The sequence below is a fragment of the Nuphar pumila genome, chromosome 15 (genome assembly GCF_984573655.1).
Source record: "Nuphar pumila chromosome 15, dmNupPumi1.hap1.1, whole genome shotgun sequence".
Lineage (NCBI taxonomy): Eukaryota > Viridiplantae > Streptophyta > Magnoliopsida > Nymphaeales > Nymphaeaceae > Nuphar > Nuphar pumila.
Window position 1 is genome coordinate 44,963,782 of NC_143263.1, and position 11,279 is coordinate 44,975,060.

The following is an 11,279-nucleotide window of genomic DNA, read 5'->3' on the forward strand; positions in this document are numbered from 1 at the left end:
TTTTTTCATCTAAAATTTTCTGATAACATGAAAAATATTATGATGTTTGTCAGAATGGTTATTAGTTTGTATTTTCTCATGTCATAACCAACTGCACTATCGAAAACCATCTGTCAACAAGATGGTGAGTAGTTAGAATCATCATGACATATTTGTTAGTTTCGTTACTATGCAAACAACAGAAAAATCATTATTTGTTCATGACACATTTGTTGTTCTTATTTGTTTTTTTAGTGATTTGTTTTTGCAAAAATAACTTTGTTATTAGAATTTTTCTTAATGCATAACTTTGTTGTTTTTGGGATGTTATTATGTTCTCATTTGTGCCCAAGTACATATTTTCTTTAGCAAAGATTCAAATAGCTATGCACTTGAATAATTGAATAATTTTAACTTTGCTCCTAGTTATCTTTTTTAAAGGCTTCATGCATTGGTGACCAATAAAAGCTATTTATGTTTCGCTGAAACTTGTTATGATTGCTCTGTAGGATTAAAGAGATTGTCATGGAGTCAACAACACCTATAGAACAAAGCAAATAGAGGATTAGAAACATTACACATTGGTTGATTCATTCTATGAAGAAGTATAAACGAGGCTGGACACGTAGATAGAGAGAAGACCTCATCCATGGCTAGAAGTATGGGTGTCTGACATATACCATAAAAAATGCAGCATCATTAAGTGGAAGCCCAACAAAAAAATAGTTGCAAAAAATAATGTTGACTAGTTTGTGGCTCAAATCATCTCCCATCTTGAAATCATCAAAGGAGGGAGATTCATGTATGCAATAAATGGTAAAGAAGTTGAAGGAGCCATTGACCGAGTCTAGGTTGTTGTTAACCTCAATACGTGGCTAGAAGAAGCAGGAGATGTGGCCACCTGCAATGGTAGTAGTGAGATCAAGATGGAAAATATGGACACTGTGAGGGTGGGAAGGGCAAAGAAGGTATCTCGACAAGAGAATGATATCAAGGCTGAGGTGGAGAAGATTGATGGTCATCAACTAAAGGAGAAGGAGAGTGAGGGTCATTTTGCAAAGGGGATCCTCAACAAAATGAGGAGGTTGGGATGGAGAGTGCATAGGAGGATCCTTGAGAGGAGCAAGTGTTGGATGATGTAGAGAGATTAGAGAAAAATACTCAGAAGTTTAAGGATGTAGAAGATCAACTTTTGGAGGAGCAAGTGCATGTTTCAATAACGAGGTCACCAAGACATGTACTTTTTTAATTGTTATTATATGCAATATATTTGTAAGATATTTGCAATCAACTCATTTGAATATAGACATATATTTATTAAATTGTCATATGTGTGTGTGCAAAACATGTTTGTAAGACAAGTAGTTAGATTCTTGAAATTCAATCTTTAAAACATTATATATGTATTCATATAATATATTTATAAGATAATTATTTTGAATATTATAATTTATTGATTAATTTGTCATATATATGTGAATCATATTTTTATAATAACTAGTGTGAATATAGATATATATTTATTAATTTGTCAAATATGTGTGTGTAAAGCATGTTTGCAAGACAAATAGTTTGAGTATTGCAATTCAATCTTTAATTTGTCATATATGCGTGTGAATTGAATTTGAGTCATATATTCAATAATTAAATTATGATATTTGACTAATTCTGCCCAAATTTTATTATGATTTCAAGATCCACAACTTAAAAAGTAAAGGATCTAATAAGTCTTATGCATCAGTTCTACTGGTTTCAAGTACATGAGTGGTTCTTAATACTATGAGAGAAAATGAAGAACTGTAATTGAATGCATTTAAAAAAATTCTTAGAGCTCACACCATGACAAATTGGTCATAACCTCTTAAATTTTATAGTGCATTTATAAAATCCGATAACCAACATGTTTAAGATTTTTGATTTTGGGATGATCATCACCTTGAAAGATGTAGCATGCATCAGTGAACTGAAATGCCATAAGGAGATAGTCAATGCACCTTAGTTTGAAAAGTTCAAGCGCCTATGTCAAATGTATTTGAGAGCAATTGAGGCTTCATTCAATGGTAAAAGTTTGAAGTTTTTATGGTTAAAGAACAATTATGACAACAACAACGCGAGGAGAATGAAAGAAAAGTTAGCTTGTATTAGAAGGAAGGACAATCATGGGATAGACGAAGAATTTAGGTCATTCTTGCTCTACTTTTTTGACATATGTTTATTAATTGACAATGGTGGAAAATTGACCCATGCATCATATGTACAACTGCTGCAAGACTTGGATCACATCGATGAATATGCATAGAGAGTAGATTCACTTGCGTGTATGTATGCAAGTTTGAGTCAAGTAAAGCGTGAAAGAAAAAACTTGATAGGCATATTGGTGTTATTTAAGGTACAAATATTGATATGAAAACATGAATTTATTATCTTTATGTACTAATTTATGTATTAATATATGTATTAATCTTTACATGTTTGGATAGGGTAGCATATATCCATTGAAAGGCCTTTTAGATGTGACACAATCTCTCAATTTTCATGTATTTCTATGAGGAGTAGGTTACACAATAGAGAAAACTTAGACGACGAGGAAAAGAAGGAGAATAATGGAAGAAGGATGGGTCCTAGGTTGGGAAGGGCCCTTTGCATTACAAAGTTGCACATGTTGACCAAAGCATATGTAAGCAAACATGAAAAAAGTTATTATATTTTTATAAATAATGCAATATAAGATTAACTATGAATAAAATTTCATTCTAACATGGTGCCCCTACAAAGAAAATATAGTAGAGGAGGATGTGGTTGTCCAAGCCATAGAGCTCGCGATGAAGGATATTTGGTTACACAATATGAATGAAGTTGTACGCTAAATGGTCAACTGAGTGGTCTGACAGTTTAAGTACGCTCAAAAACAACCCCATCACCCTCTCATAGTTAGCAGAAGTGTGTCCGCCTGTTTGAAAGATCGATTGAATGATTATCCTTATGTTGTTTTTCTTTAAACTTGAGAATTGACACAATGATGACAATGACATTGACTTGTATTTCATGTGACCATTGCCATAAGAATGTAGTTGCTGACAACCAGTAGTTCTAACACATAGAGGGGCATTGAGATGATAATGCACTTATACATATATTAACTATGTTTATAAATTTATTTTAATTAGAAATTGATTACCTTGTACACTTATATATATTTTGATTATAAATAAAAGGAGGATGATCAAATTGGGGCAAGAAAACAAAAGCTTAGAAGGACTACAAGTATTGATTTTGCAAACTTAGCTCTTACAAGAATTAAAATCTTAAGTTGCATGATCTGCTTGAAGCAAGGGATAGACAACTCTCTAGGAAAGACAACATTATACATAATCTATAAGAACTTTCATCAACTCAAGCAGTGTTAAGAACACGAGTGCCATAGTTGCATCATCCACAATAGTTGCAAGCTCTGAATTTCTTGTAATTGTGATCATATTTACAAACAATTTTCCGTTGTATAGATACATTCACAAACAATTATTTATTTTATTTATCTAAACTTTTGTTTCATTGATTGAATGCATATTATGTGAATGTGTAGATGTATATATAAATTATAATAGTTTTTTTACTATGAATGTATAAATGTATATACAAATTGTAATAAGTTATTTTACAATAATGTATATACAAATTGTAGCAGGTTTTTTTTATTATTAATATGTAAAGTATGGTTATGTGGATGTATATACAAATTATAACAGAAATGTATATATTTTGAATGTGTGAAAGTAAATACAAATTATAATATATGATAATTACTATGAATTTGTGGATATGCATACAAATTGTAACAAAAAAGTAACCTCAGGACATTCACACTAATTAAGGATGTTTTCATGCTTGTGGAAGTCATTTTTAACAGAAAGAAGGTCTACATACAATCAAGACATATTCGCAAAGATGAACATGTATTTGTGATATTTGCGAAGGTGAACACATAATTATGAAGGTTGACACATATTGTTAATCTTCAAGAGTTACGAAGGTCAGGATGTTCATATCGAATATTTTCAAACTCCATGATGTATTTGTGGGTGTCATTTTTAACTTTAAGTTATTATATACTTAAAGGAGATCTGCATGAAATTAACGAGTGAAGGTCAGGACGTTCACATTACATATTTGTGAAATTAATTTTTAACAAGAAAAAGGTTCGTATACATTCAACAAATATTTGAGAACATGTAAACACATTTGCGAAGGTGGATACCTATTTGTGAAAGTGGACACATATTGTCAAGTATGACCTATATTTGCGAATGTCCTTTGTTTGATATTAGTTATAGGTTGTGCTTTGCATGCAAAGTATGACCTATATTTACGAATTTCCTCCATTTTGCATGATGGTATATGTGAACATCACTAGTGTTCTCAAGGTAACCTGTTAATATAAAACTAGCCATTTCCACAAGCTAACTACACATTAATCTGCTCATAATGTCAGTATAAATACAATTTGTATGTGAAGTAAAAAAAACTATTAAAATTTGTATATACATCCATATATTCACAATAAAAAAACTTTTATAAAAAAAAATAGAAATACAATTTTAATATACATCCACAAAACAAAAATACAATTTGTATCTATACAACAAAAATTTGTTTGTGAACCTATTACAATTCAAAATTTATAAAAGATATGATTAAATATCAAATTTACAATATATCAGATTAAATATCAAACACGACTTTAGAAATCTCACATTTTTCTTCATGTTAGCTTCCTCATCAAGGTCCTTCAGTGCCTCCACCTCTGCTTTCTTTTGTTTGTCATCTTCTGCCGTTTGTTTAATCTCTAGACCTTTTGTGGCAATTGACTTCACTTTCCTTGGCTTTGTTTTTTATTTTGTTGCAATGTTCTTTGCTTCACCATTTTTAATTTGGCATAGTATGAGAGTATATCATTTCTACAGAATATTGTATCAGACTAAAAAAAAGTTAGTAGCAAACAAGTAATTAGTTTATATTAAAAAAATACAACAAACTGTGACATAAATACATACCGACATGAATTTGAGATTCATGTTTCTGCCCAAGTACTGTATGTACATTATGATAAATATACTATAATCAACCATGTAATAACATATACATATATGTATTGAGTTAAAAAATATGTGCAAAGTAATTACTCATTTTCTTGTTGAGGAATATCATCCACGAGAATAACCACCCAATCAGAGTAAGCATCGTAGCCAAAATACTCTATAAAAAATAAAATTGAAACCCAACATTAATTCTACCTAATATGAGTAAAAAATAAAGATATTATTGAACAAGTAATGAATTTGTATTAGAGATATGATGTTATATGCAAACGTTGTGCTCCCTATGGAATTATAGATATTGAATTTCCTTACGTTTATATTCATCTTTCAAAAAACCTAGTGATAATTGCTCCAATTAAGATGAATTAAGATCAATAATATAATTTGAGATAAAGACACAAGCACAAATTGTATGTGTCACTTTTAAATGCAAATATAAGTATGCAATGTTTTTCAACTGATACCTTGTCAAATTCCTCACAAAGATTTGACAAGTTGATGTTCTCCAAGAAAGAATGACTCTCATCTCATTGAGTCTCACTTTGGACCATTTATTGTAAACAATGTTAAGCATTTAGTTTGTCTTAGTCGGTAAAAAAATATAAAAACTATCACTTTCGAGACTCATCGAAAAATACGAGATAAGGTAAATGGTTTTTGATAGTTAGATTTCTTCCACCGTGTCCCGTATGAGATTATGAATCATTCTTTGTATGAATCTTTCTAGATGCTATAAAATCAACATATGTGATACATTCATATTAGATTCAAATGAGTCTACATACAAACATAACAAATAAATAAACAAACATGTAAAATCTAGTAATTACATTATTGGTCAACAAAGTGTCCATTTGAAAATCATGCTTTTAAATATTATTCTATTATGGTTGAGTTTGACAATGACTATCATATTTATAGTTAATGATTGTTCAAAATTCTTACTTTAAATGATTTTGAAAATATTAAAATTGACTTATTTTGTACGTATTTTATGCTTGTGCGCTTAGCCATCCTCTCTCCATAATATATATATATATAGTTATTTTTTATTAGATTGCTCTTGTTTTTTGCTCTCTTTTACATGTTCTTCAAGTATTGGTGGGATGAATGATTCTAAAGACGTTTCGAGAGTATCAAAGATTGATGATATTGAAGATCATTTATGTTATGAAGCACTCCTTGAAGAAGCGCCAAATGAACAAACTTGATGAAGTCTATTAAGACATCTTGTGTAATGAGTTTCTTTTTTTATAATTTCAAACTGACAGTAGGTTTGAGGGGAGTGTTAAGATTAATGTAATATACGTATATATATATATATATGTATATATATATATTTATTATATATTATAATATATATATATATATATATATATAAGAGAAGTCAAACTAGCTTTGACTTACTCCCAAAAGCTAAAACTCTAGCCGTTGGGAGTTCTCTCTCTCATTTGAGAGTTTTCTCTCTCTTTTCTTCTCTATAAATATGGGAGGATGTATACCTTTGTAATGTGAGAGAGTAATGAGTAGTATTAGGGTTTTTCATTATTTTTAGTTGAGTGTATTGTAGTGATGTTTGAATGTAATTTTATTTTTATATTTCTTTTAATGTTCCTTATAAATAAAATTATCTTTTTACATTTTGATACATGTCTTTCAATTCTTAAGTTTTGTATACTATTTTTGAGTCTTGAAGATCATTGGAATCTGCATCATTTCATGATTGGGCATTTTGAAGCACCCATTAGAGTGTACCTTGACGGGGCTAAAGTTAAAATCTTTGGACCTTTAAGGCACCAATAGGTGCCTCATTGGGCTGTCCTGGTGGCATGCTTCTAGATCTGAATTTGAGGATCCATAGTGGTTCAAAATAGATATTATTTATTCAGGTCTGGATCTGAGCAGAGATCCAAATTTGATAAAGAAGGGTTCTGATTCTGGGGATTTGGATTTACTTTGTCTTGGGGTTAATGTGAATGATCCATCTGGATCCAATTAAATCAAATTTTATTTCCTATCCTTCTCTTTTTTCTAATTAGATCCCATTCATCACTCCACGTCCTTGGGAAATTGATCTAGATCAAGCTGGATTCTGTGTGATCTGACCTATCGACAGCCCTAATACTACTTTATAGTGTAACTTTTTGCTCCTGCAATAGCAAGTGTGCACATTACTCATTTATAGAACTTATCTTCAATGTTGGTTCTGGAAATAATTCAAGCGGGAGCTTGTGTAGAGAAGTAACATGAGTTTTTTATTTTCCACCATTTTCTGTGGGTATTTCCAGGGCTTAATGCACGAAGTATTCACTCAGATTCTGCGTGGCTTATCTGGTGCTAGAATAACTCGACCTGGGAAGTTCCATAGTGCTCAGGGTGGATTTGAAGCGAAATCATCATTGAAAGCTGAAGATGGAGTCCTATACCCTCTAGAGGAAGGATTTTTCTTTCTACCCAAGGCCCCCACCTTTGTTTTACATGATGAGGTGCTTGCATGCATGCAGTCACACACGTAAACAAAGTCTCTCTCTCACACACACACACACACACACGCACACACACACGCACTCAATGAAGTTCATTGACAGTTTTTCATTCTTTTTTTCCCCTGTTGTTCAAAGTTTTTGACCTTTTGGTTGATAATGAGTTCTCTCCTCTTCATATTAGATTGATTATGTTGAGTTTGAGAGGCATGCCGCTGGAGGATCAAGTATGTCATCTCATTACTTTGATCTACTGGTTAGATTGAAAAGTGAACAGGAGCATCAGTTCCGGAATATCCAGAGAAATGAATATCATAATCTTTTTGACTTTATAAGGTAGGCATATTTCGTGATTTGTTGTGCAAAAATTTACAATTTGTTGTCTAAGAACTTAGCGATTTTAAACTTTGACAAATGGTTCTTGCAGCTCAAAGGGTTTGAAGATCTTAAATCTTGGCGACACCCAAGTTACAAGGGGTGTTGCAGCTGTCCTTGATGATGATGATGATGCTGTTGATCCTCATCTTCAGCGCATTAAAAATCAACGTGCTGATGGTGGCGAAGAAAGTGATGAAGAGGTAAGTTTGGTTGTTTCCTTATGTCTTTTGTATGTATTGTCTTCTGAATTAATGCTTTCTTCATTCTTTTTTCTTTGGGTGTTTCCAGGATGAAGACTTCAGTGTGGATAAAGATGATGCTGGTTCCCCTACTGATGATTCGGAAGAAGAGTCAGATGCCAGTGAAAGTGCAGATGTCAAGGAAGTGAGAAATTCTTTTCCTCTTTTAATATGCCGCTAATTGTATGTATTTTATGCAGGAAAAGTTTCGTGGATATGACTGTCAAGAAAAATGTTGAAAATGTTAAGACTTCCAATGGCTATTATGTGATTGATACTGATGCATTCATGTTCTCTGATGATGACTTGAATTTGCAATTCAGAAGCCTCCAAAGAGGGAAGCTAAAAAGTATGCTGTGGCTGCAAAGTCTACTTCTGGGAAGAAAAAGTCTAGGATGATGGTTCAAAAAGAAAAAACAGCCAAAGAAGAAGAAAAGACCCCAATGCACCAAAGAAAGCAATGCTTGCATTTATGTTTTCCTCAACAGCTGAAAGAGATGACGTCAATATCATCATTTTGTGCATCCTTTAAAATTTTGGCTTCTTTACACTATTTTTTATATCATTATCGAGATTCAACAATTCAGTAAAACCAAGGCCTGTTTAATTATGCAATTTATACAAAATTCACTTTTTTTTAAATAAACTACTAGATATGCAGTTTCATGCTACTAGAAAAAACCAACTTGCAGGGGTTGGATCACTCCTTTCTCCTTTAGGACTTGTATCTCTCAGATAGTACTTGAGTCCTTAGCCATCTAGTTTACCCTTTTTTACTTGTCAAGCTTAGAGACCATCATTACTTTTCAAGCTGGTTTACTTGAATAGGAAGGTTAGTTGTCATTTAATTGAATAGGAAGACTAGTCAATGCTGCACTGTTCTTGTCTTAGCAGCTGAATTTGCTTTTGAGAGGCGCACTGAAATCAAACAATCAATACAAGGAATGAGAAGCATTCAAATCCATTGAATGTGGTTATCCACATCTTTTGACCCAACTGTGGAATCAAGTGACAGGTGTTTATGCCGTCTTTGGTACAGACTATGATTAATCAATAGTTCCAATTTGTGTTGTTTCTGGTAGGTCCCTAACGACATTGGTTAGCCATTGTTAACACTGCAACCATGAGAAGTTGTGCTGCTGGTTCTGAATTATCAGATTGAAGAGGCCCTGTTGAAAAGTTAGGTTTTCTCAAGTCACAGTTTTCTATAGTACTTTCATGATGCCAAATAATTTCAGGTGTTCTGTGATGTGTTGCCATTCTCCTCTAATTTCTTGAGAGATCTGGCATAGCCATAGGCAATATCATGACAAATAGTGTTGTATGTATCATGTTTATTGTTGACCCTACGGCGCGACTAGATTCAATGACAATTTGTCTTTGACCAACTCATGTATATGCTACCACCTGTTCTGCTATTCTCCTATTCATGTTTTACATGTTTTCTCCAATTTGTGCATCCATTTAACCAAGTTGGTTATTTGCTCAACTCAATTTACTACAAACACGTACACGTGCACACATTCAGCACCATCAAAATCTGGATCTTATGTATTGAAGTTAATGTTTTTCTTTGTTTATGCATGTTCACCTGCTTCTCTAGGTAACTGTTTCTTGTGCTTGCAGAATCTAAGAAGCAACCCTGGAATGTCATTTACCGACGTTGAAAGGGCCCTTGGAGAGAAATGGAAGAAAGTGTCAGGTATGAGAAAGTCATAATTTCTTCCACCCTCGCACTTTCCTCTTAATCATCCAGGTTCATAGTTAAAATGTGTGTATGAGAAGAAATCACATGTCAAAAGAAGATAAAAGATACGAGCAACTGTCGCATTCAATTTCTTTCACATCTACTAGTGATGTCTACATCTATATGTCTATTCACCATTCATTTGTAGACCAACTTTGCTGGTCTAATTGATTTTAGAAGCGTATCGAGTCTTTTGTTTTGGAGGGAAAAAAATGAATAGTTTTCAAAAGTGGCAAAGGTTACTTTTGTACATTTATTTTAAAAATGTAATCCTCAAAAAGTAAAAAAGAGAAGGCTTAGCCTCTGATGTTTTTGTTGTGGTTGCATTCAGCTGAGGATAAAGAGCGGTACGAGACCATGAGAACATGGCACGATCTGCGCTACAAGGATGAAATGGCTGGTTATAAGAGTGCTCACACCAATGTTGACTCTGAAAATGAGCCAGACAGCGAGTAATATGGCGCGTCTCCATTACATGTCATCCACGAGTTCTCAGTAATAATGGCGTGTTTCCCTACATGGATAGTTCTCTTAAGCACAAAGGGTCATGATCTCTCTCTCTCTCTCTCTCTATATATATATATATATATATATAATAATAATAATAATAACTAGAATATGAGAACTAGAAATATGGGCATTTTCAACACTTCTTTTTGCAAATCCAACCATGTGGATGTGCTTGGCATGGTGAATTTGCTAGGAATCAACCATTGGATCATGTATTTTTGATGAAAAAATGTGATTTTTGAATGCTTGAACATTTATAAAGAACATGAGCCATTGATTTTAAAACCTTAAAAAAATTGTGTTTATGCATCAAAATCAGATGATTCAACTGCGGGTTCTTATAAATCCAACCATGTAGATCACATCCTAATGGTAGATTCAAGAGAAAAGGACAAAAAATCCATGAAAATAGTTGTTCACAATTAGTTATCATATTTCCAGTTCTCATATTCTCTCTCTCTCTCTCTATATATATATATTGTTCTGCCCCATAGTTTTGAAGTGTTTTATTATAGATCTGAATTGTTATATGTGTTAAGCATGCTCGATTTAGTGAGAATGACTCTTGGATCATGTTTTTTCGACAAAAAAACATATTTTTATGAGCCAGGAAAAACTGGTACCTTCATAGCCATTGATTTTAGATCACTGGAAAAATCTGTATACATGTCAGATTCCGGTATTAATCCAAAAGCCAGTTCCTACTAAACAAAACCTATAGATCACATCTATGGTGTTAGATGTGAAAAAAATGCCAAAAACAGCAACTTTTGAGGGGGCAGAACGAGAAGGTCGATAGAAGGAGCGCAATACCCCTTCTCATCGAACAATCGTTGGGTGCTCAGGG

General features: G+C 32.8%; 1 protein-coding gene across 1 annotated transcript; it reads left to right on the plus strand.

Moving 5' to 3' along the window:
* Window positions 1-905: 905 nt before the first annotated feature.
* Window positions 906-10,378, plus strand: LOC149815294 (FACT complex subunit SSRP1-like). The gene is made up of 9 exons (XM_089990517.1): window positions 906-1,063; window positions 7,235-7,316; window positions 7,364-7,561; window positions 7,743-7,894; window positions 7,986-8,136; window positions 8,225-8,320; window positions 8,499-8,576; window positions 9,802-9,877; window positions 10,254-10,378. The coding sequence occupies exons 1-9, from the start codon at window positions 906-908 to the stop codon at window positions 10,376-10,378; spliced, it is 1,116 nt and encodes a 371-aa protein (XP_089846643.1).
* The last annotated feature ends 901 nt before the right edge of the window (window positions 10,379-11,279 follow it).